Source organism: Astyanax mexicanus, chromosome 16 (genome assembly GCF_023375975.1).
Source record: "Astyanax mexicanus isolate ESR-SI-001 chromosome 16, AstMex3_surface, whole genome shotgun sequence".
NCBI classification, from domain to species: domain Eukaryota; kingdom Metazoa; phylum Chordata; class Actinopteri; order Characiformes; family Acestrorhamphidae; genus Astyanax; species Astyanax mexicanus.
Genome location: NC_064423.1, coordinates 38,955,209 through 38,981,928, shown reverse-complemented (window position 1 = coordinate 38,981,928; position 26,720 = coordinate 38,955,209). Strand labels below are relative to the sequence as shown.

The 26,720-nt window shown below is 38.1% G+C and overlaps 2 protein-coding genes and 1 long non-coding RNA gene across 5 annotated transcripts in view; 1 reads left to right on the top strand and 2 right to left on the bottom strand.

Annotated features, from left to right (window-relative positions):
* Nucleotides 1-16,722, top strand: part of alx4a (ALX homeobox 4a) — a 64,090-nt gene extending 47,368 nt beyond the window's left edge. The window contains exons 3-5 of one of the 2 annotated variants that reach the window (XR_007424780.1): nucleotides 1,578-1,706; nucleotides 5,820-13,764; nucleotides 14,287-16,722. Coding sequence is in view for 1 of the 2 variants with exons in the window: in XM_007232898.3 (XP_007232960.1) it covers nucleotides 1,578-1,706; nucleotides 5,820-6,137 (447 nt within the window). In the remaining variant the exon portion in view is untranslated. Of the gene's footprint in view, nucleotides 1-1,577; nucleotides 1,707-5,819 lie in introns of both variants that reach the window. The other variant, XM_007232898.3, reaches the window with a different exon arrangement.
* A 5,296-nt stretch (nucleotides 16,723-22,018) lies between these two features.
* LOC125782188 (uncharacterized) overlaps nucleotides 22,019-26,720 on the bottom strand; it is a 114,220-nt gene continuing 109,518 nt past the window's right edge. The window contains exon 2 of the long non-coding RNA XR_007424783.1: nucleotides 22,019-24,369. This is a non-coding gene — a long non-coding RNA (uncharacterized LOC125782188). The remainder of the gene's footprint in view (nucleotides 24,370-26,720) is intronic.
* Nucleotides 24,530-26,720, bottom strand: part of ext2 (exostosin glycosyltransferase 2) — a 61,412-nt gene continuing 59,221 nt past the window's right edge. For both annotated transcript variants that reach the window (XM_007232900.4, XM_007232899.4), the window contains exon 15: nucleotides 24,530-25,862. In XM_007232900.4, the coding sequence (XP_007232962.2) occupies nucleotides 25,724-25,862 (139 nt within the window). In that variant the 3' untranslated portion in view covers nucleotides 24,530-25,723. The remainder of the gene's footprint in view (nucleotides 25,863-26,720) is intronic.

The window sequence follows — 26,720 nt, the reverse complement described above, 5'->3', positions numbered from 1 at the left end:
TCTGATGGTCATGGAGATTTTAAGGTCAATTAGTGCTGAACTTACTTTCCCTAGATAGGATGGATATTATTATTTATACAGTGTCGAAATCAGAAATCAGTCATCAGTCATCATTAAGAACACATTTACTAATCTATGACTTTAATGACAATACAAGATAAAACAATGCTGTCCACATGTTTTAAACACTATTGAGACATGTCTAGCAGTCTCTCACCAAGGGGTACACTACCCATAATTAGCACAGAATATCTCTACCTGAACAACAGATTTCAACATACCCTATTTTTCAGACTATAAGGTGTACTTAAAATCCTTTAATTTTCCCAAAAAGCGTCAGTGCGCTTTGTCTATGAATTCTACCAGTCAGGTATTAAAGAGCAGTAAAGCCACTCTGCTGAAGTACAAAGTTATAGGGGTGAGTTTTCTTTCAGTGAAGTTTCTCCAGCACTAAGGCTAGGTGCAGCAGCATTAGCATTAGCCACTAACCGCAGCGCTAGCTCTTTGGCCATTTAGAGGTGAGTATATTGGACTGTAGATGCACTGTGTGTGTTCGCTTTGTTAAACAAGCGCGGCTAATGAGAGCCTCAGGTTAGCCGCTAATGTTAGCGGCTAATGCTAATGCTGCTGCACCCAGCCTTAGTGCTGGAGAAACTTCACAAAAAAAACCTACCCTTAGACAAAATACTGGAACTCTAAGCTTACTGTAAATAAACAGAAACACTTTATTCAACCAAATAAATGTTTTTCAGGAGAGAAACCCTTTTTTTAAGAATTAGAGTTTTGTTTATTTAGGCGCTTCCCCATTAGAAGGGAAACATGGCGACACCATTGCTCACTTCAATGTAGGCATCCTAAGTAGTGTCGCTTAATGTGCTTCATAGTCCATTGCTACTTATAGTGCAAAAAATATTGTAAATCATTAAGTGGTCATTAAGTGTCTAAATCATTTTGATAAGCATGGAGATTGTAAGGTCCATTTTTGCTGAAATTACTTACCTGAGATAATGGGTCTAAAACATACTACTTATTAAGAAAATATTTCACAATCTATGACTTGTATGATAATATGATCCTGTTCCCACATTTTAAGACATTATTGAGGCATGTATTGTAGTTAACTGTCTCTCACCAAAAGGTACACTACCCTAAAGCAGCCTCTGAAAGCCTTTTAATACAAATCATGCCCCTAGACACCAGCATTTCGCCACTAGGCTATGAGACCAAAATGTTTTATGATTTTAAGATCCGTTATTAGCGATATTACATACCCAAGATATTGGATGTATTTTTATTTTTATTAAGAAAACATTTTCTAATCTAGGACTATGATAATACAAGATAACACAATGCTGTCCACACATTTTAAGACATTATTGAGACATGTCTAGCAGTTAAGAGTCTCTCACCAAGAGGTACACTACCTAAATGCAGCATTTGAGAGCCTTTTTATAGGGCAGCTTGGGGAGCACTTGTCTATAATAATAATAATAACATAAAATAATGATGCCCACCCATTTTTAGACAATACTAAGTTCTCTCATGTCTGTTAAACGTGCTGTAACTTCTACCTGCAGGTATGGTTCCAGAACCGCAGAGCCAAATGGAGGAAGCGGGAACGTTTTGGGCAGATGCAGCAGGTCCGAACGCACTTCTCTACAGCCTATGAGCTTCCACTTCTCACCCGACCTGAGAACTACGCTCAGGTACTGCTCACTTAGTGTCATCACTCATCACATCGTCTAAAGGAAAAGCACACATTCACAAAACAATGATGCAATAAGCGAAAGCAAAAATTCTCTTATTGTTGATGATTATGGCTTACAGCCAATGAAAACCCAAAAACCCAAAAAAATCAGCGTCTCAGAAAATTTTTATTTAATATAAGAGCAGTTGGTACTTTTGGCAGTGTGGGCAGTGTGCCAAGTCCTGCTGGAAAATGAAATCTGCATCTCCATAAAAGTTGTCAGCAGCAGAGGTTCAGCTTGAAGTGCTGTAAGATTTTGCGGAAAAACAAAACTGCACTGACTTTAGACTTGATAATAAAACACAGTGGATCAACACCAGCAGATGACAGACATGTCTCTCCAAACCATCACTGATCATCAGTAAATTTTACATTTCATTTAAAGTAAATCAACGGAGCAGAGTCTGGAGGAAGAGTGGAGAGACACACAGTCTAAACTGCTCGAGGTCTAGTGTGAAGTTTCCACCAATCAGTGATGGTTTGGAGAGACATGTCATCTGCTGGTGTTGATCCACTGTGTTTTATTATCAAGTCCAAAATCAGTGATGCTTTATAACAGTACTATAAATAAAAGAAATGAAATTAAAGTATATTTTCCCTACATTGTAAATGAATAGTGAAGTGATTTAGACTATGGAGGAACACATAATGAATCATGTAGTAACTTAAAAGACAAAACCAAAATACTCTGTGAAAAAGCATTGAAGTGTTCTTATCTAAGGAGCTGTTAACTTGCTGGTAGGTTTCTGAGGCTGGTAACTCTGATGAACATATCCTGTGCAACAGAGGGAACTTTCCTCGGATGAGTGCCAGTTTCATCATCATAATGGTTTAGTTTTTTTTTTGTTTTTTTTTGCATATTTTGGATTGACACAGCCTCATTTCCTGAGAATTTTTTTTATAGTTAGTTGAGTATTTCTTGCTTCTCATAATATGAATAAGAACATTACTCTATAAATAGAGCTATTCGCTGTATTCCTTTAAATCTACCTCTTCACAACTTCACAATTCTTAAAAAGAAGAAAAAAATGTTTATTTGGGTGAGTAAAGTGCTTCCGTTTATTTACAGTAAGCTTAGATTACTAATATTTTGTCTAGGGGTGAGTTTTCAGTAAAGTTTCTCCAGCACTAAGGCTGGGTGCAGCAGCAGTAGCATTAGCTGCTATCCACAGCGCTAGACTGAGGAGCCCTGAGTGTTCTAGTAATGCTAATGCTGCTGCATCCCAGCCTTAGTGCTGGAGAAACTTCACTGAAAACTCACCCTTATAACTCTGTACTTCAGTGGAGCGGATTTTTTTTTGCTCCTTAATACCCGACTGGTACAATTCAAACATAAGGAGCACCGGATTATAACTAAGGTGCACTAACCCTGCGTTCACACTGGAACGCGACGAGTCGCTTGTGTTGCCCAGCGTTTGTCGCTTGTGGGCGTGTCAAGCTCAACGCCCGCGTTTATCATGGTCCAGCCTCCGACAAGAAAAAAGGCACAAAAAAGGAATCACTCTGACACTTTATTCTCCAGCTATAACTCCCAAACTTGCTGGACACTTGTGCGTTTCTGTGATTTAACTGCGCTGGAAACGCAGCCGTTCCCACAGACTGATGTGGGTCCACCCCGTTCAACAGAAAGAACCGGGAAAGAAACTAGAAATTCAGAGGACGTCGAACCGCCTTGTTTGTGATTGGTCCAAAGAAAAGCTAGGAGCCAATCGGGTTAGAATGTCGCTTCACCGCGTCATAACTCATTTGCATAGAGTTGAGAAAAATTCATCTCCGTGTTGCTTGTCGCTCTGTCGCCTCTCGCGTGTCGCGGCCCTGCCATAGGAAATGAATGGTCGCCTGTCGCTTTCCAGTGTGAACGCAGGGTAAGGCATCGATTTTGGGGAAAATCTAAGGATTTTAAGGTTCCTTTCATAAACAACGGTAGATCAAAGTTACAAATTAGAAAATACAAAGATAAGTCAAGTAAAAAAAAAACATGTAAAAGAATAACAGTCAAAAATGGAAATAAAAAGTAACATAGGAATAAAGCATGAATGATTCAAACATGATTAAAACAAAGAGAAGTTAGTCCGGTTAGTCCAGTTAAGAGTCCATTACAGTAATTAATCCTACTAGAAATAAAGACGTGGATGAGTTTCTCTAGGTCTGATTTAAACAGAAAATCTCTGATCTGGTTTATGTTCTCGAGGTGATAAAATGCAGATTAATACGCCTTACAGTGCAAAAAGTACGATAAATCATTAAACCAAAGTTAATGCAGAATTAAAAGACTTGGACTTTCGAGGAAGCCACCTTCACGCCCTTCTCCACCTCATACTCTGCTGGTGGTTCCCCCCAACCATGGATTCGGGTCAGATTCAGGGCCGAGGCCGGGCGGGACACGCCCTCGCCGGAGACCGAGAGAATCCCCCAGATTTATTATGAATCTGCAGGAGGGTGGGAGGGCAGAGGCGGCTCTTTGGGGAGCAGGCCTGCAGCTGTGGAATGCAGACCCTCGCACATCTGGGGCATCTCCCCCCCGAGAGGGCTTTCATCTCCCTCTGCTACCCCCCCTCAGATCCCCCTGCCCCAGTACACACCACTGCTACCCCCCCCCTCAGATCCCACTGCCCTCTCAATTCACCGCCCCGCCCCCTTCTCTGAAGGAAGAGCACTGATGTGAGGAGGCACATTCCTCCAGAAGAGCGTCTCAAAGCGTCAGATAAATCCAGTTTAATACCACCTGGGACTCTGCAACATACTGTAGCTGATTCAATACGTCAGGACAAAAACACAGAATACATACAAACAGCATGACCTTACTGTGGCTGTTTTCCATTTAGAAACAAAAGAAAATAACTCACGCTCAGCCATGTTTCATTTCAGTGTTCAATCCTTCATGACTTAATGCTCTGCAGAGCTGTTTAAGATCCTGTCCGCATTTATCTGGATTTTTCTGGCGATTCTAAAATGACCAAACTACACAATATTCCCTAAAGTAGTAGTGTACTATGGAAGTCATTATTAAAAACAATGACTGCAAGAATAGTTGCACAAAAAAAGGAATTGCAACTTTTGGTCATATTCATTGAGCTACACAAACAGAATTATGCCAGGTATCTCAAGATAAGAGTTGTAGAGGTTCCTAATGCAGTTCTTGATCTACAGACTGTAATAATTGGAAAAATAGTTGCATCCAAAAGGAAAAGTGCAATAGTAAATTTTTATCATAGTCATTGACCTAAACCAACAGAATTTTGCCAGGCATCTTAGCAGAAGAGTTGTAGAGGTTCCTAATGGAGTCCTGTGATACTCCAAACCATGCAGCTCCAATATCCTCCATTATGGATTTTTGAGGTAGTGATCCTTAGGATAGCATCATTAACATATTTTTAATCAGTGACGGTTCTGGTGATACAACTGGTCATGGCATAGCATCTGTAGTGTCTTCAAATTTGGCAAATTAGTCTTGAGACTTGAAGCAGCATGAGCACAAGCATTGTTAAGTTAAAATAGCACATTGGATAGTCTGTCCTGACTACCTACCAAGATTCATTCCAAAAATCTAATGCTATGTCTACTAGGACTACTAGACGCGGTAGTTACTGAATATGCCTTATGTAGTTCATTATATAGGATATGTATATAAGCAGTTAGTAGGTACTTATTGAAAAAATCCCAATTTCCCAATGTCCCAGGCCAGAACACAGACAAAAACTTCCCCCATTAAAATGTCTATAATGTCAAGGGCTTCGAGTGGTCCAGCGTGCTAAGTGCTGCCACTATAGTCAGGAGATCGCCAGTTCGAATCCTGTTTATGTAGCTTGCCATCAGCTACCGGAGACCTGAGAGAGCACAATTGGCCTTGCTCTCTCTGGGTGGATACAGTACAGCAGATGGTGCTCTTTCCCCTCACCACTCCTAGGGTGATGTGGATCAGCACAAGGCTGCGTCTGTTTATTACAACAAATAAATAATCTACAAAACAGAAATTTCCTTATTTTTTGTGCTATATTTTATACGTGAATGACACCTAATTCGTGAAATGCACACAAACTAACTCTTTCTTCATTTCTTCATTGTGTTGCAGATCCAGAATCCCTCATGGATAGGCGGCAGCAGTGCAGCGTCGCCCGTGCCGGGCTGCGTCGTGCCCTGCGACTCGGTCACTTCCTGCATGACCCCCCACCCACATGCCGCAAGTGGAGTGTCCGACTTCCTGGGGGTGCCCAGTCCTGGAAGTCACATGGGACAGAGCCACATGGGCAGTCTGTTCGGGAGTCCAGGCATGAGCACCGGCATTAATGGATACGACCTTAACATGGACCCTGACCGGAAGTCGTCCAGCATCGCCACTCTGAGAATGAAAGCCAAAGAACACAGTGCGGCCATTTCCTGGGCTACATGATTCCCCCCGGCCATCAGCAGCCACAGCATATTATCTCTGAGCTTCCACCTTAACAACCCGGCAACAGAAACAGAAACCAGGCGTACGAGAGAGAGAGAGCGAGAGAGAGAGAGAGAGAGGACTGACTGGAGGAACCAAAGCCGACACACAAACCCTGCGAACTTCTCCTCTTACGGAAAAGCAGCGAGACGGGAAATCTGAGATCATTGCCCTCAGAAACGAGCACTAATCAAAGACGTGGTTCGAATTTGAAGGATGTGGGTTTTTAAACTAGAGACAGCAATAGTAGAGAAGGAGACAACCGAGAGATTATTATGCATTTAAACGTATATATTTTAAAGGTCAGGCCCCGTTTACACCTGAATCCAGTTCTGTCACAGAATCGTTTAGCAAATGTACCCAAATCTCAACCCCTCAACACTCTTTCAAGACTATTCCCATTCCTATGTCCCTTAGATGTGTGTGTGGGGGGTCTTCTGTATTGAATATGGATGGGAAATCTGGATTTCTGGCCAAACACTGCCGGTCACCATCATTACCACCCAACTGTGTTGAGTTATCTCCATTGTGGGTGGTAATATTAGCCAAATTTCTATGATTGAATAATACTATGAGCATGCTGGCCAGTGTTCTCAATCTCAACTTATGGTACACATCCTCTAGCACTTTTCTTTAATGCATGCTGCAGTGCCGGGTCTCTTGGATCGCTGTGAGGGCGTGTCCGTGGCGTTTTTGAATTAAAATAAGGCTAAATAAGTAGGCAATCATAAGTTTAAGATTTTTATACTTTAAATCAACCTTATTGTAGTCTATACTTCTATAAATCCATATTCAGCCATTTTCAGCTTCGCGTCCATTGTTGAAAGGCGCCTGCTTTGGAAGGTGGGGCTGCGTTCAACACAACGCAACCCAGCATGCACCACGGCATGTTGCAGCTCTGTCCACTGAAATCAAACATAAACCTATAAATAGAAAAATTAGAGAAACTTATTCTTATTTTTTTTCCAGAGCTGTATACTTATACTTAAAATATAGTAAAAAAAAAACATTCTCTACTGAACAAAAACATAGTTACTCCAAAAAAGGCAGAGTAAACTCTTTTTTAATACCTTTAACATCATAAGAAACAAAACGAATGAGCATGTGTCAAAATACTTTTTACACCAATAGCTATTTTTTTAACCATAGGCTAAAAGAAACAGCAAGTTAACTGAAAACTAGCAGTGAATAAGTAGCACAGTGGCACAGTCTGGGTTAGGCAGCATTTTGGGGTGTATCAGGTGTTGTACTTAAACGGTTATGCCATTGGCATTTCCACAGGTAACTCTCCAGTCTGGTGCAGTGTGGTCTTAAAGGAAGCCCTTTATTAGCATTAGATTACAAACACTCAGCCAGGAATAACACAAGCACCAACCACAAGACAGAACAGCGTTTCTACTGAGACACGGAGACGCAGAAAACAATCATTTCTCCTACTGGAGACGACCAGTGCTCAGCTAAAAGCCTGGCTCTCAGTGCTTTTCTTGGGTGTATAGTCTCTCCTTGAAAAACTGGAACAAAAGCACTATGCACTACTAATATCCATAATCCATACTTGAAGCCATACATTCATACAGTGATGGATTTGTTTCATTTCTCTCCTGGAGACCAGCTCAAGATCTTTGGCTTTAAGTGAAGCTTTTTGATAAATATCCCTCTGATAAATAGCTCAGATGGGAAGATAGCTCATAAATGTGGCCAAAACCATCTAAAATTCGATCAATTCGAGCTCTTACTATGAATGAATAACCATATATCATCTACCATTTCTTTCTTTTCCTTTTTCTTTAAATATGGACACTTACTTTACATTAAAAAACTACGCTGTGCCTTACTTAGACTTATATTTCTTATAAGCACAGAGCGGACTAATGCGCTGCCATCGGGATCGGGAGATTGCTGGTTCGAATCCCAGTCATGCAGCTTGCCATCAGCTGCCAGAGCCCTAAGAGAGCAAAACTGGCCTTACTCTTTCTGGGTGGGTACAGTAGATGGTGCCAATAGATGGTGCTCTTTCCCTTCATCACTCCTAGGGCGATGTGGATCAGCAGAAGGCTGCGTCTGTGAGCTGATGTATCAGAACCGAGTCCTTTAGCGTTGTGATGCTGAATCAGCGGCAGTTTGAAAAGAGGCGGAGTCTGACTTCACACGTGTCAGAGGAGGCATGTGCTAGTCATCACCGTTCTTGTGTTGTTGGATCACTAGTAATGGGCGATATACAGCTGATAATTGGCCAGATAAATTGGGAGAAAATTAAGAAAAAACACATTTTTTTTTTTAATTATGATATATGGTTATTTGTTGAAAGGACTAATTTGTTCAGTTCTGAATCAGTTAGTAAAGCAAGTTTGTAAAGTTGAAAAATCCAAATGCATCAAATTTAGTTATAACATAAGGAAATGTTGTCTAAATGTATGCTTATACAGGAAAAAGGTTCGGTATTCTTGATTATTAATTTAACAAACATAATGCAAAGGTTTTGTTTTGCATCGGAAACTGATAACAGTTTTCAAATCTGCCCAATCAAAATGTGCAAAAGGTGAAAACAAACCATAAATGGCATTTCTTTAGGGTTTCCTTTAAAAAAATGAATGCAAATTACAAAAAAAACCACACAAATCCATGCGATATGTATCTGCTTGCCGTGGCAAATTTTTGCTAAATGACTGCACCTCTAAATGAGGAATTTTGCCAACTTAGCTAAGAGGCCTGCACAATCTGAATATATGATCTAGCTGCAGTATGAATATGATATCTGTGGTGCTGGAGGAGGCTGAAGCTTGAGCCCGGCTTCATTAATTTTTTGGCAGCAGCCACCCTGCGGGAGAAATGTCCAGCATGCCACACCGGGGGTAGTATACTGTACTCCCCCCCCCCCCCCCCCCCACGTGACTTACAACAGCACAGAACAATAAATCAGTTCAGGCAATAAATAAATCAATAAAAAATTAGATAGATAAATAAATACATTAGTGCTTTGCTCCACAGAGTTACAGAAATAAGTTTGCTCCATCAAGATTTGCCTGAAATGCTTTCCTAAAATGTTCTTTTTTTCCGGAATCTGATACGGAAAAGTAAGGAAAAACAAAGCTGTTTTAAATTGGGAATTCGGAGACGCATTCGATACGCCTACACCTTCAGACAGGCCATTTCTAATTCCTAAATAAGAACCACGTTTCCTCTGTTGCCTTTTTAAAAGGTTTCAGTGACTTTCTCTTCATGAAGAGAGAGAACAGAACGTTTTGTGTTATTAGTTGAAGTGGGGAGAATTCTGTATTATGAGAGTTTAAAGGAATTTTGATTAAATTAGTTGTTTTTTCTCTATTTATTCTCTAAGACATTGTAAGAAATATAGTTTATTTAGCTTAACATGCTAAAAATGCTTCCTCAGTTTGATGCTGCGTCCAGAACTGGCTACCCATATAGAGTATGCTATCTAAATAGTTAGATAGCATACTCTATATGGGTAGCCCAGCTGCAAATCAAAAAGTTTGGGGACTAGAGAGGACCTGTTTAAAATTGAGGTTTGCTCCAACGATAGGGCCTAATTGTAAAGCCCATTTACAACAAATCCCAGTAACAAAAAAATGCAGAAACCCACTCAGAGCCCAACCTGAAGCCCATGTTCAACCAATGTGAACCTCTAGTAAGAATTGGTGCCTCAGAAGTTGGTAGAAAAACGGTAGAAAGCATGATGCCCTCTGCATACATCCTGCAAAGCAGAATTCAAGAGCCTTGATCAAAAGCAAATTTACGAGTTAGCATACTTTCTTCTGGTTCATTTTCCTGTCGCCTTATTCTCTTGACCAATCACAGGTGTTGTCGCATAGTGAATTTGGCCACGGATTTCGCCCAAATTCAAACAAAGACCCTGTGTGACTGTGTCACAGGCTGTTTGCTTTTTTCCACAACCATTACACCACATCGTTTTGCAAAAGCCAAACCAACCCAACCTAACCTAATGCTGTCTAGTATTGCACATACCCAACGGTGCCTTCGCAAATTTCCATGCTGGCATTTTTTTTGCGGTTTCATTTGCTTGTCGCCTACGCTCCTGACCAATCACAGGAATTGTCGCAAAGTATCTTTGGCCACAAAGTGCGCCCAACTTTCATGTGCATGACACAGCGAACGAAGACCCCATACAACTGTGTGTCACCAGCTTTTTGTTTTTTCTCCGCAATTACGCCACATATGTTTAAAAAAAAGCCTTTTTACATTTCCAGCAAAATGTAATTTGCAAGCATTGCACAAAGCCGAACGTGCCTTTGAGAATTTACAAGCTGGCAATCTTTCTAAGGTTTCATTTGCCTGTCGCCTATGCTCTTAACCAAACATAGGTGTTTTGGCGTTTTGCCTTTGGCCACGAAGTTCACCCAACTATCATGTGCGTGACACAGTGAACGAAGACCTTATGCAACTGTGTCAGCAGATGTTTGTGTTTTCTCGGCAACTATGCCAAATTGTTTCTCCAAAGCCAAACCAAGCCAATGCAACGTTGTCTAATGTTGCAGAAACCCAACTGTGCCTTCACAAATTTGCGTGCTGTCATACTTTCTGCTGTTCACTTGCCTGTCGCCAACACTCCTGACCAATCACAGGAATGGTTGCAAAGTGCCTTTGGTCACAATGTTCACCCAACTTTCACGTAAATGACACGGCAAACAAAATCCCTGTGTGACTGCGTTTTACCAAAGCCAAGCCAAGCTAATGTTGTCTAGCGTTGCACAAAACCCGAACGTTGCATGAAAGCTGGCATACTTTCTGTCATTTTATTTCGCCTATGCACATAACAAATCACAGGGTTTGTCGCAAAGTGCCTTCGGCCACAGAGTTCGCCAAAGTTTCTGTGCAATGGTTTGTTTTTTTCTCCACAACTACGCCACATTGTTGTGGAACCAAAGTTATCTGCGTAAGAAGTAAGCTTAAAAAATACTTCTGGCAAAACGACTTTTGCAAGCGTTGCACAAAGCCGAATGCGCCTTTCGCAAATTTACAAGCTGCCAATCTTTCTAAGGTTTCGATTGCCTCTTGCTTAAGCTGTTGACCAATCACAGGTGTTGTCAAATAGTGCAAATTTCACAGCAATGAAGACCCTGTGCGACTGTGTCAGCAGCTGTTCAACTTTTCTCCGCCAACCCAACATTGTCTAGCGTTGCACAAACCCAACTGTGCCTTCGCGAATTTGCAAGCTGGCAATCGTTCTGCGGTTTAATTTGCCTGTTGCCTATGCTCTTAACCAAACCTGTTTTTTTTTGTGTATAGCCTTCAAGACATGGTGAACAAAGTCACTGTGCCACAATGTGCCTTATTGTTCTCTAAAGCCAAGCCAACCCAACCCAACGTTATCTCTGCAAGACGTTTGCTAAAAGTTCTTCACAGGTTTCCGACACAAGCTTAAATCCTATCTACTGAGATTCCCTCTAGCAGCTTCTACGTCTATGTACAATCTCAATTTCCTCATTCGAATAAACTGTCCACCACTTAGTGTACGATAAGTTGATACTGCGAAGATTGTGACAGGCCAAGACTCAATCACAGGTGTCTGTGTTTTTTTCTGCCAAAACCAAACCAAAGTTGTCTACATAAGAAGTATGCTAAAAAAAATCCAAATACGAACTTGGCTTTGAGAATTTACAAGCTGGCAACTTTTCAGAGGTTTCGTTTGCCTGTTGCTTAAGCTCTTGACCAATCACAGGTGTTGTCAAATAGTGCATTTGGACACGGAGTTCACCCAAATCCCATGTGCGAGACAGTGAACGAAGACCTTGTTTCGAACATAGTGTTACCAAAGACAAACCAAACCAACCCAACCATGCCTTTACAAATTTACAAGCTGGCAATCTTTCAGTGGTTTCATTTGTCTGTCGCCTTCACTCTTAACCAAACAGGTGTCTTTGCGTATTGCCTTCAGCCCAACAAAGTTTGCCCCACTTTCATGTGCGACATTGTGCCACATTGTGCCTTATTGTTCTCCAAAGCCAACACAAGCCAAGCCAACTCAACCCAATGTTGTCTCCGCAAGAAGTTTGCTAAAAGTTCTTCACAGGTTTCTGACATAATCACAAGCCTATATCCTATCTACTGAGATTCCCTCTGGCAGCTTCGACGTATATGTACAATCTCAAATTCCCCATTCGTATAAACTGTCCACCACTTAGTGTACGATAAGTTGATATTGCGAGATTGTGACAAGCCTCGACTCAAGGGAAATCCATTGAGGGAAAAGCGGTATTAGCAGCAAGTGCACTGATGATTTCACTATTTCATTTCACCGTCAGTAACTCTATCCAGCACTAAATCAGTCCAGCTCCACGCTGGATCCAATTCATGTTTATATTAGAGCTACAAGCTTATAGACGTGCTGACAACTAGCAGTCGTCTCAGAGATCCCAGAAGTGTTCCTCGGCGATGTGGAAACACAGGTTTCACCGCCCTGCCCCTGCCGCCGGGGGGTCACTTAGAGGGCAAAGCAACTATAACGTTCCGGCGTTCTGAGAAAGGACAGTCCACACAGCTGTGTGCGGAGTAAATGCAAAACAAACATGCCTCGCACATGCTTCCCCTCAGCTGTCATGGCTCCTCTTTCAAAGTCCCACAATGCACCGGGGCTTGGCTCGCCCCCGAGGCTAAATACTCCCCTCCCGGCCGCGGTGAGTCCGAGCACGGCCTTGCTGTCGGCCAGGCTTTTTAATTAATGCCGGGACATCTGCGGACACGGATTCTGTGACAGAACTGATAGAGCTGTCTGCGCTCGGTGTTATCCTCAGACTATCTTTGACTGGAGAAGGGTTAGGGTTAGGATTAGGGGTAGGGGTGGGTGAAGGGGTTTATGTGGTATCAGAGCTCAGCCACAGAAGCTCAGGTCAACCTTAATATTGCTGTGTTCTCAATTTTGTTGAAATATATACCAACCAGTTTACTAGGACGCAGGATGCTGCAAGTTCTGTCTGTAAAGACAAGACGACGGTACAGTTCCGGAAACCGAGGTCCCGTTCACACCTGGTCACTTAATGCGTATCGAGTATCAGGATTATTTCTGGTTAAGGCCAAACCACATGAAATGAACACAAACGAAACTGTGTAAACGCACTAAAGAGAGCCAAGATTTAAAAAGAGGTACCAATCAATCCAAATCACTCAAACTAATTGAGGAGGTGGTCTGAGGTGCATTTAAAACAGATACAAATCTGATTATTTAAACACGTTCAGGAGGTGGTGTTAGATGCATTTAAAACAGATACAAATCTGATTATTCAAACCATTTCAGGATGTGGTCTGAGACACTTTTAAAACTATTACAAATCTGATTATTCAAACCATTTCAAACCTGTTTTATCAAATATTGATAAAAAAAATTGAGATCATTTAAAAAAAGTTACAAATACAATCACTGAAACCACTTCAGGAGGCGGTCTGAGACGCATTTAAAACAAATACTAATCCAAATCACTGAAATCACTTTAGGATGTGGGCTGAGACACATTTAAAACAGATACTAATCCAAATCACTTAAGTCACATTCAGGAGGTGGTTTAAGACACACTTAAAACACATATAAATCTGATTATTTAAACAAATTCAGGAGGTGGTCTAAAACACTTTTAAAACAGATAATAATCCAAATCACTCAAACCACTTCAGGAGTTGGTCTGAGACACTTTTAAACCAGATACTAATCCAAATCACTCAAATCACTTCAGGAGTTGGTCTGAGACACACTTAAAACAGGTAATAATCCAAATGACTCAAATCACTTCAGGAGGTGGTATGAGACGCATTTAAAACGGATACTAATCTGATCGTTTAAACAAATTTAGGAGATGTTCTGAGACACTTTTTAAACAGATACTAATCAAAAACACTAAAATCACTTTAGGAGTTGGTCTGAGACGCATTTAAAACTGATACGAACCTGATTACTCAAACCACTTTAGGAGTTGGTCTGAGACAAACTCAAAACAGAAACAAATCTGATCTTTATTAAAACCCCTTTAGAAGGTGGTCTGAGACACAGATAGTAATCCAAATCACTCAAACCACTTAAGGAGTTGGTCGGAGGCACACTTAAATGAGGTACTAATCTAAATCACTCAAATCACTTCAGGAGGTGGTCTAAGACGCGTTTGAAACTGATAATAATCCAAATCACTTCGACCACTTTAGGAGATGGTCTGAGATGCACTTGAAACAATCACTTAAACCACTTCAGGAGTTGGTCTGAGACACACTTAAAACAGATACTAATCCAGATAACTCAAATCACTTCAGAAAGTGGTCTGAGGCGCATTTAAAACAGATACAAATCTGATTATACAAACACATTCAGGAGGTGGTCTGAGATGCATTTAAAACGGATACGAATCCAAATCACTCAAACGCAGTGTAAATGCATCCGTCTCTCCAGGACACATTCTAACACCAGAAATTCACATTTTCTGTCCCACACATAATCCAGATTTCACACACATTCATCTACGAAGTGTAAATGGAATGTGGCTAAATTCTAATCAGGACACAATCCAGATACTTTTCTAATGCAGTGACCAGGTGTCAACGGGCTCTAATCTTTAGTTAATCAGAAATATAAAGTAACAGAGACTGAATGGGTACAGATGAAACATATGTGGACAGGTTGATTGTCAGAGAAAAGCCTGCAGACGCCCCAAAAAAAAAAATAATAATGAAGAAATAAAGAGTGGTGCCATATTTGAAGTCCATCTCTGTGTCGTCCCGTCACTTCTAATACTACTGAAGCAGGCATATCCAATACTAGAATAATATAATGCTTTTTGTGTGTGTGTGTGTGTGTGTGTGTGTGCGCATGTACAATCTTATTTGTGCGTTAATTAATTTTTGCTGTTTTTAGAAACACCCTTGAAATTGTAACTAATTTGTTGTAAAGTTTCCTTGTGAGGAATTTAATATTATTGTGTGTGTGATCAGACTGAACGTTTTTGTTAGTTGTTAGTTCTGTGGTGGGATTTGGGGTTAAATGTGAGTTTTTTTGGTATGTAAATGAACATTACAGATTTTTTTTGTTTTGTTTGTTTTTGTGTTGTTTTCTGTTTTTTTTCAAAGCTTCAAGCTAAATGTACGGCATTTTAAATAATAAGAGCTTGTTCATGTTCTATATATATTGTGTGATTTACAGCAGTAAGTTATTGCACTTACGTTTTTTACATTATGATTTGCCAGCCGAGCAAAAAAAAAAATAGTTTTTTGTTATTACTGATCTGGTACTGAATCACTAGGACCCTATGAAATCCCAAATTCAGAATTGATCTGAAATCTTCCTTTTTTTTCCAAATTTCTATTTTTTTTTATTTTCCCATTTTAGAATTGATCTAAAATCTGCTTTATTTTTTCCTTAATTCTGTTTTTTTCTGTTTTTTCGTTTTCCATTTCAGAATTGATCTGAAATCTGCCTTAATTTTCCAAATTTCTATTTTTTTTTTTTATTTTCCCATTTTAGAATTTATTTAAAATCTGCTTTATTTTTTCCTATATTATGTTTTTTTTCTGTTTTGTCTTCATCTATTTCAGAATTGATCTAAAATCTGCTTTATTTTTTCCTTAATTCTGTTTTATCTCAGTTTTTTCTTTTTCTTTTTCAGAATTTATCTGAAATCTGCTTTATTTTTCCCAAATTCTATTTTTTCTCTCTTTCTTTTTTAGAATTTATCTGAAATCTATTTTATTTTTCCTAATTATTTTTTTTTCTGTTTTTTTTTTGTTTTGTTTTCCATTTCAGAATAAATCTGAAATCCATTTTATTAGTCCCAAATTCTGTTTTTTTTTTCAGTGTATTTTTTTTTTCATTTCAGAATTTATCTGAAATCCACTTTATTATTCCCCAAATTCACTTTTTTCTTTATTTCTGTCTCCTGGATTTTTTCCTTTTTTTTAGGGTTTAAATTTTGTGTTTGAATCTAAAATCTGTTTAATTTTGTTTCCATTCAGTTTTTTTCTTTTTTTACCTAAAATCATATAAAAATTCTGCAATTCCATCCATATTTTCTGCATTGCGGAAATCATAGGGTCCTAGTTGACTATTTTGCAGCTCAAAATCAATCAATTAAGAACTTTAAATTGATTTAAAAAATAGTTCTAATGATCTTTTCCCATTGTTCTGAGTACGATATCTTTTCTCACTGAAAATTTAACAAACTCAATGGCTCTTCACGACTCAAACGGCTACAAATCATTAAAAATCAGCAGGTTTCTGAAAGCCTGTAAGGCTCCCGCTGGGTTTGAGTCGGTCATTTTGTCTCGGGGCTGTTTTCCACTCTACAGAACTCATTTTACTATTTTAAGATTTTGGTTTCTATTCTCCTCAGTTCCTCTCAGAACCGGAGTGATGGTCTTCCAGCAGAGACGAGAGACGGACAGTGCGGTTTGGACTCTTGTCTTCCAGCAATGGGAAAAGAATAGAGCTTTTAAATCTGGCTGTTTTTGGTGGGAAGGCAGTTCTGTTCATATAAATGTTTTATTTGAGATTTGCGTGTGTGTTTTTCCCTCTAGATCAATAAAAAAATAAGCCTAATATTGACTGATCTTTTTTTTCGGTGTACAAGACCATTTACTATGTATAGAGTCTGCCTTTTAAAAAACATTCAACAGAAATTTCCTTAAAGCAATTTCTCATTTCTTTTTTTCATGAAGTTCATAAATGACACATACTGAACATCCTGAGAACATCACTACAGGACAGTGCGTGAATCTGTGTACCTTCATCTGGCCTTATTTATACAGAATGCAAAAGTGTTTTAGGATTAGCTTTGGAAATAAAACTAAACTAGTTCCATTTAAAAACGGAATATTTGCTTATATATATATATATATATATATATATATATATATATATATATATATATATATATATATATATATATATACACTAGGGGTGTCATGATTTTCTAAATCCTCGATTCGATTTTATTTCTGATTTTAGGGTCACAATTCGATTCGATTCTCGATTTTCTTTTTTCTTTTTTTTTTTTACAGCAGAGTGGCCTATGGCAGTTTTAGATTAGTCTATGGTCAGTCATTGGTTTGATTAATCAAATTTACAATATCTTATTTCAAAAGGTGGGCTTGATATAAGTGATGCAAAGTGATACAAGTGATGTGTAATACACCACATTAGGCACTAATGCTCAAATTTAAATAATTGAATTAAGATATATATGTAATGCCATCTAGTGGCTTTTTTTGGTAGCAGCAGTGTGTACTATTAAAACAGCAATGTGCAACATAACAAAATAAATAATAAAACAATACAGGAACAGTCATGTACAAAATAATAGAACAATTAGAGCCTTAACAAACTGAACTCTATCCTACTATAACAGTTAAACATGAAAAATAAGACTCCCTGAGAATGAGAAGTTTTTTTCTTTAATAAAGATATATTATTAACTTTATCTGAGAGAAAGATGCTCCTTAAGGTACCAACACTATTAACATATTTGAGGCTAGACAAAACAACTGATATTTTTATATTTTAAAGTTTTTCTTTAAGAAGATGAGAATGTCCACGTTCTCTGGAAAAAGAGCTGCTCTTTGAGCAGTCACAATGTCCGCGGCTTCGGCTACAGTGTGCTGCACCGTTTGTGTAGCACACACGTGTGCTTGCGTAGTTTTAGGAAGGGAACATCGATCCTCTTTTTGATGCTCGAGACCATGACATAATTTCGATCGATTTCGATAAAATATCAAAATCATGACACCCCTAATATATATATATATACACATATGATTGCATGGAAACTAATGTCAGATCACTATTTGGAAAATGAAAGCTCACTGTTCTTTTCATTTGTGTTTAAACTGCTTTTTAATGTATTTAAAATATTTTACTCATATTAACTTAATTAATAACTATTTATAAACTAATTTTAAACAAATATACAAATACTTCATAAAAGAAGCTTTGTTTTAAAGTGGTCCCCACAATTATTAACAAAATCATTAACAGGTAACGATCAGGTTGCCACATATACATACATTCAAACTGTGTTAAATATCGTATCGTACACAATCATATCACCAACATTTTTTAATATGGTGAATGGTATTATACCCTGAAATATGGTGCCATATTACCCACGTCTAATTATGACATCAGGGTTCTACCTTTCTGCTGTTTTTAGCAAAAGAAAAAATTACACTGTTCTCATTTTCCATTATATATCTACTAGAGACTAGTAGAGATTATATCTGTCCAGTATCATTTATTTTACTTTAATCCTGGATATATGGAGATATTTGGAGTCCATTATTATTATTATTATCAGGACATTCTGGATCATTGACTTCTGTTACAAATCTGATACAATTCTTGTATTTTTTAATATCTCAGTTAGGAGTGTGCCATTTCATATTGTATGCAATAATAAAATTTCATTTTCATTTTGTTGCAGTAGTGTATTCTTAAAATATTTTTTTTGTAATTCAGGGTTTGGTCATATCGCCAAGAGTATCATTATTCGCAAAAATATTATTTTAGGACCATATTGCTCAATCCTATTTGCTAATTATATATTATGGTTAACTGCCTGGCCTCGATGTTGTAGGCTGTAAGAGCAAGCATCTATTTTTGGGCTGCTTATTTTGTTTTGGTTGTGTGCTCTATACTGTTCAAAATATAGCATTTTTAAGTCTCCATCTAATTCTCTATGATAATATTTTAATCTATTGTAATTATAGAATTTAAGTTATAATTATTGTGCAAAGCATCTGATATAACAAATAGTGAAATTATGTTTTTACAATTTAGCAAGGCTAATTGTTCCACCCATTCAGCTGCAAATCAGATGTAGATCCCTCATCACTAGTGATGCCCCAACACAAGGAGGGTGAAGACCAGCACATGCCTCCTCTGATACATGTGAAGTCAGACTCCGCCTCTTTTTGAACTGTTGCTGATGCAGCATTGCCGAGTAGCATCACAGCATCAAAGCGCAGCGACTCGGTTCTGATACATCAGCTCACAGACGCAGCCTTGTGCTGCTGATCCACATCACCCTAGGAGTGATGAGGAGAAAGAGAGAGCACCATCTACTGTACCCACCCAGAGAGAGAGAAAGAGAGCAAGGCCAATTGTGCTCTCTCAGGGCTCCGATAGCTGATGGCAAGCTGCATGACCGGGACCGAACCAGCGATCTAGTCCACTCAGCAACCCTAGAACTGTTTTTATCAAAATATGTAAGTTAATTCAACTTATACAGTGTAAGGTAATGAAGGTAGAATGTCTGCCTATCCATAAAACAGCTCTCACCCAAGGAAATAATGAGATATCACATTAAATCACTGTAAAATAAACCCCTAAATACATTAAATACACACACACACACACACACAGAAACACTCAGCACAGCCCAGAATCTGCAGCACTCCCACCAGAGCTTCCCCTGGGCTAAATAACACACACTTCATAAGGAAGGAGCTGCAGACTATCTGGCTCTCAGTGTGTAATTGGTTATTCCCCGACGTTTCCAAAGCGCTACATGTTGCTGAAACCTCCTTACCAGATTCTGCGCGACTCTGCGAGGGGAAGAGTCAGAACAGGAATACATTTCTCTTCACAGCTTCACTCCCCATAGAGATGAAATGCATTTATCTCAGACTCGCAGGCTCCTGCCTCTAAATCACTCACAGAGCTCAGACATCTGCGCCGTCCCCAGACTACAGAAACCACTGAAAAACACAGAGAGCTCGGCTTTACCACGGCTTTACAGAACCGCCACACAGAGACCGCTCACCAAAACAGCTCGGTCACGATATATCGTATCAGGATTTATTGCAATAAACAGTTTTACACACACACTAGTGCATCAAGTTACTTTATTTCAGTAATTCAGTTCAAAATGTGAAACTTACAGATTATATATATGTATTACACACATCACAAGTGATCAGTGTGCCAAAGCCTGCTGGAAAATGAAATCTGCATCTCCATAAAAGTTGTCAGTAGCAGAGGGAAGCATGAAGTGCTGTAAGATTTTGTGGGAAAACAAAACTGCACTGACTTTAGACTTGATAATAAAACACAGTGGATCAACACCAGCAGATGACAGACATGTCTCTCCAAACCATCACTGATCATCAGTACATTTTACATTTCATTTAAAGTAAATCAAGGGAGCAGAGTCTGGAGGAAGAGTGGAGAGAAACACAGTCCAAACTGCTCGAGGTCTAGTGTGAAGTTTCCACCAATCAGTGACGGTTTGGAGAGACATGTCTGTCATCTGCTGGTGTTGATCCACTGTGTTTTATTATCAAGTCTAAAGTCAGTGCAGTTTTGTTTTCCCACAAAATCTTACAGCACTTCATATCTTACACCTTCCCTCTGCTACTGACAACTTTTATAGAGATGCGGATTTCATTTTTCAGCAGGACTTGGCACACTGCCAAAAGTACCAATTGGTCTTTAATATAAATAAAATATTCAAATTTACTGAGACACTGATTCCTGGGTTTTCATTGGCTGTAAGCTTCATAATCATCAACAATAAAAGTAATAAACGCTTAAAATAGATCACTTTGTGTTTAATACATCTATATAATATAGGAGTTTCACATTTTATGGTGAATTACTGAAATAAAGTAATTTTTTAAGATGCACTAGTTTACAGTGTCAGTCAAAAGTTTTAAAACACCACTACTGTACTCCAGTAGTAATGATTTTATTACTGCATTACTTCACCTGTCAGATTAATTCTAAATCTTCTCTTCTCTGCTGAAACTGAGACTCAGTCTTTAATCATGTTAATCTAAAGAGCTAAAGGCTAAAGCTGCTGTTTCCATGTGGGTCAGCCAGACGTCTTCCTGTAGCAGTTTTCTCCAGTTTCCAAGAGTCTTTTAAAGGTGTAAAATAACAGGAAACAGTACTCACCACTCTCTGGCCTCAACTGTAATTTCTCTAAAGACTTTTGACCAGTAGTGTACATTATGGCTACACAATATTAGAAAAATCTGGCATTGTGATGTTTCGTTGTTCTGTGATATACAGCTTTGGAAAAAGATAAGAGACGACATCAGTTTCTCTAATTTTGCTATTTATAGGTTTATGTTTGAGTAAAATGAACATTGTAGTTTTATTCTATAAACTACAGACAACATTTCTCCCAAATTCCAAATAAAAATATTGTCATTTAGGACATTTATTTGCAGAAAAAGAGAAATGGCTGAAATAACAAAAAAGATGCAGAACTTTCAGTCCTCAAATAATACAAAGAAAACAAGTTCATATTCATAAAGTTTTAAGAGTTTAGAAATCAATAATCGGTGGAATAACCCTGTTTTTTATGTTTTCATGCATTTTGGCATCATGTTCTCCTCCACCAGTCTTACACACTGCTTTTGGATAACTTTATGCTGCTTTACTCCTGGTGCAAAAATTCAAGCAGTTCAGTTTGGTGGTTTGATGGCTTGTGATCATCCATCTTCCTCTTGATTATATTCCAGAGGTTTTCAATTTGGTAAAATTAAAGAAACTCATCATTTGTAGAGGGTCTAATTTTTTTCCAGAGCTGTATATATTAGAATAGTTTTACATTTTTTTTACCAGATTTCTGTGTAACATTTGATTAAACAGTGTAGAAGACTACAGCAGCAGCAAAACTGTAGTGTGTGCTTGTGTATGTCAGAGAGCAGGAGTACAGAGCAGCGCTAGTGGATAAAAGTAACACATGCAAGAGAACACAGCGGGCAATATCGAGGGCGGCGAAACTTACCGATGTCATGTTCATTTATCTTATGATAAAGCGGCAACGTAATTATCATGAGATGCCAAGCACCCCAATCTCAAAACATCATCAATTATCAAAATACACATATTTTATAAATCCAGTTTATTACACCAAAAAAACACACCCACAACAAAACAGCGTAAAGAAATGAACATCTATTTAATAAAAAAAAAATTATAATAATAACGGTAAAATGACAAGCACCCATTAGTTACAGTTTTCAACTGATAGAACATAAATGCACGGATTGTTCAAGATAGGTCCCTATTAACCGCCCAATCAGATGAGAGTAGAAAAAAAGAATAATGCTGCGTTCCATTTACCTCAGATTTATTTCAGAGTTTCTGGAAAATTAATACGATTATAAAGATTTTAAAATAAGATTATCTCAATTTATTATTAACTGGCACTAGTTAAGACATGATTAATTATTGCAATATTTGAATAACTAATATTATGTAAATTCATTTATATTTACAACATTCTATAGCATTAAAATGTAGTCATGTTTAATAATGTCTTAATTAGTGATTCATTACTTAACACTTTAATAATGCCGATCACTGTTTCTTAGCTGCTGTTATTTGTGACCCTTATTATAAGGTTTTATATGATTTCTGATTAAGATACAAACACCAAAGCAATAACATAACATTCATCAAAAAAAAAAAAATAATAGTGTAATTCATACATTAGAATTAGAAAAACATTAAAATAAACGTTTTGGACTTTTAAAAATAACAATTCATGGTTTATGATTGAAAGAATTTAGATGCATGCATTTTTAGATATAAAAATTCTGTTTAAGTTTAAAATCTACTCAAAAATTGACTCAAAACTAGCCCATGAGTTTTGAACAAAGAGATTAAAATGTGTATTTTTAAATTTATAAATGCATATATCTGATTTCTTAAAAAGAAAAAAAAAATCTGACAATTCATGAATCTGATTTCTTTTAAATCTGAAAATTCATGGATTTAAATTTTTAAAATCTGGAAATTTTTAATCGTAAAACATGTAACTTTAATTCAAGTATACAAATTGTGGTTGAAATACTTTTGTCAACTTTTAAACTGAATAAGTCAATGAGATAATTATCATGATATGCCTACATACAAGGGTATTAAAATCAAAATATCGTCCAAATAAAGTAGTTCTTGGAACAAGTAAAGTCCAAAATCAGAGCTTAAATGGAACGCATCATTTTTTTTTCTCTAGACCACCTAATTGAAAAAGTGGAGAAAGTGAGAAACTTGCTTGCATAATGCTTTAGACAGGAATTTGTTCAGATTTTAGACTAAAATTACAGCAGAAACTGAAAGTTAAAACTGATAAATGGTGCTGATGATCCACGACCACTGTGTACACAGCACTCAATCCTCATGCATCGACCAAACATCTCATTACATTCTTAAAAAATAACATTTTTAACTGTTAGATAATTTACATGGATATACAGTATTATTACATTCGATGTTTATGAAAAAAATGCATGGTATAAATACTGGTAATCGTATCCTTGACAACAAGGCTACTGTTTATCTGACCTTGCCTCATCCTTTAGCCCGTCACAATAACTAGAAATCTTTTTGATATATCGTCAGAAATAATGATGATAAACTATATTATTGTAATTTTGAGGGTGAACTCACACTCCCCATTTTCCTGCTGGCCTACACACTTTCCACACTCTTCAATATTCAATCCGTGCCCGAGCACTCTTACATCATTACTCACTGCTCAGCGGGCTTTGATGGTGTTGCGCCAAATTCAGCACCCCTGCCATGCAAAGCACCCTCTCTCAGGAGTGTGCTTTCTTGATAAAAGCGGAGATAATCTGCTTTAACTTACTTAGAAATACGTCACGGTTATCTCAGTCACGAATACATACACAGCGACATAGCGCACACTCCCGAGAGGGGGTGCTTTTCCTTCAAGCTGGCCAGGGCATGGTATAGTTGCCATACATGGCACAGATTGCCTAGTGTGAGTACACCCTAAGATAAAATATGTACCAGAACCAGTCAAAAGATTTGACACACCTTCTCATTTAATTCAATTCTTTTTTTCTACATTGTAAATGAATAAATAAGGAATCATGTAGTAAATTAAAAAAGTGTTAAACATACCAAAATAATCTATAAAGCTTTACGGTGCTCTTATCTGGGAAGCTGTTAACTAGTGGTTTCTAATGCTGGTAACTCTACATAAACTCCTGAACAACAGAGGAAACTCTTGCTCTTCCTTTCCTGGGGCGGTCCTGATTAGTGCCAGTTTCATCATCATCATCATCATAACGTTTTGTCTTTTTTTTGCGATTGCACTTGAGGATACTTTCAAAGTACTTGAAGAATTATTTTCTTTATTTAGTTGAGTAGTTTGTGCTTCTCATAATCTGGATTCGAGCATTACTCAAATATTCACTATTCACTGTATACCTGGAACTCTACCTCTTCACTACTTTAACACAACCGATGCTCTCAAACACTTTATTAAGAGGCAAGAAATTCAAGTAATTAACTCTTGATGAGTTCAGCACAGCTGTTAACTGAAAGCCTGAATTCCAGGTGACTCTACCTCATAAAACTGACTGAGAAAAAATAACTCCAAATGTTTTTTCTTTCATGCAGAAATGTTTAAATAATGAAATTTAAGATATGTCCACACTTTTGACTGGCACTGTATAATAATTTGATAAGTTGAAGTAATTATTGTGACAGGCTTACTTATCCTCATCACTTTCACATACTGAAATGGCATCAGCCACAAAAGACTACAAAGAAGTGAAAACCCAAACTGACTGGCAGCTGAATATTTTACAGTCTTTTACAGCTTTTTATCTGTTGAAATGATCTGTTGAAATCACTCTCCACTCATCAACAGGGGTGGGACGATATATGGATATTGCGATATATTGTACGATACTGATACGTAGCGTCAAATATCGATATTTTTTATTGAAACTGAGGCTGAGACTGTTAAATTCTGTGAAGCTGACACCAATAAATCCATAATTTCTGGTATTTGAGTTTTTGGAGTATTTTATCCTCTTCAGTTACACAGATGCTTTGAAGAATGGTAAAGAATTGTCTTGTGATATATCAGATATTGCGAAATAACAGTATCGTGATGTTGATTTTGTATAGTGAGATGCCCTGTGTGATTCCCACCCCTTACTCCTTATGAAACAGTGAAACTCTGCTACATTGCTCACAATAATTACTTATTGCATGGTCAACACATTGAATTTTATTCAACTTTTAATATATTTAAATGTATGTATTCACTAATAACAACAGCGAAAGATGACTGGCACTTTCTCAGTCTGTCTACAGCACTGTTATGTATCAATGCAGTACAGTAGTGTGGTATAAGCTACTTGCGTCCAATGGGAATCAATGGGAGTCAATGGAAAGAAAAGGTCACCACTGGTCATTGGCTGTCCATGAAGGTCCATAGCACTGATGCAATCTTTAAAACATAGAGTGACGTCTTCTTTTTATTGTCTTTTATTGTCTCTGCTCTGTCCAGCTCGACACGGGTCCATCTTATCTTCAAGAAAGAACACGAACATAAAGGACTGAACCAGGACACTTTCTCACGTCCGTCACATCGGTAAAAAGAGTGTAACTTCACTCGTAGAGTCTTTTTACGGTAGAGAGAGAGAAAGAAAGAGAAAGAGAGAGAGAGAGAGAAAGAGAAAGAGAGAGAAACCGTGGAGGTCCGTGAGAGCGAGAGCATCTGCAGCCTGGCTTACAGAACAAAGGCTGAGAAGACAGAGGCGCAGTGATGTCATAGACTGCCGATGTTTGGGAAACTCTTGAGTTTCTCAGGGAAGTCGTCTTTATACAGCACCGGGTCGGCGCGATGCTCCACCACCTTCAGAGGCATGGTGCCGAACACCGAGGCGAATTTGTTTATACACTCAGACCTGAAGGGAAAGAACCATATTTAACATATTTAACATTTAGGTTTTTTTTAGAAGTGTGAAATTTTTGAGCACTTATAATCATGAATACAACACCCTAGATAGGGATGCATTGATATTGATTTTTGTTATCAATAGTTACCGTATTTTTCGCACTATAAGGCGCACTTAAAATCCTTTAATTTCCCCCTTTAAAAAAAAGCGTCAATGAATCTTATGTATGAATTCTACCAGTCGGGTATTAAGGAGCAGTAAAGCCACTCCACTGAAGTACAGAGTTATACAGGCAGGAGTTTTAGTTTAGTTCTCCAGCAGTATTAGCATTAGCTGTACCAGGGGTGGGCAATATGGCGATTTGACAAATCATTGAGAGAAAAAAAAAAGAAGTATTTTAAGAATACACTACTGCAACAAAATGAAAATTAAATTATACTACTGCATACAATATGATATGGCACACCCCTAAGTGAGATATTAAAAAATACAAAAAAAAAATCAGAGGTAAGTATTATAGGCCTGTAGCCTGCTGTTAACCCCAGCTAGCACTGATGGAGCAGCATTAGCATTAGCTGCTAACCGCGCTAAACCCTAGCTCTTTGGTGAGCACATCGGACTGTAGTCTGCAGGTTTGCCATGTTAAAACAAGCCACAAGGGACGAAACGCTAGCTAATATCGCCCTGCCTTACTGGAACACTCTGAGTTCCTCAGTGTAGCGCCGTCAGGCAGCATTAATGCTAATGCTCCAGCTTTAGTGGAAATCTGAAAAGCTAAGCTTGCTGTAAATAACTCATCCAAATAAACAGTTTTTAGGACATAAATGTGTGTAGATCAGCATCCAGTACTTGTTTTGACTTTGACTG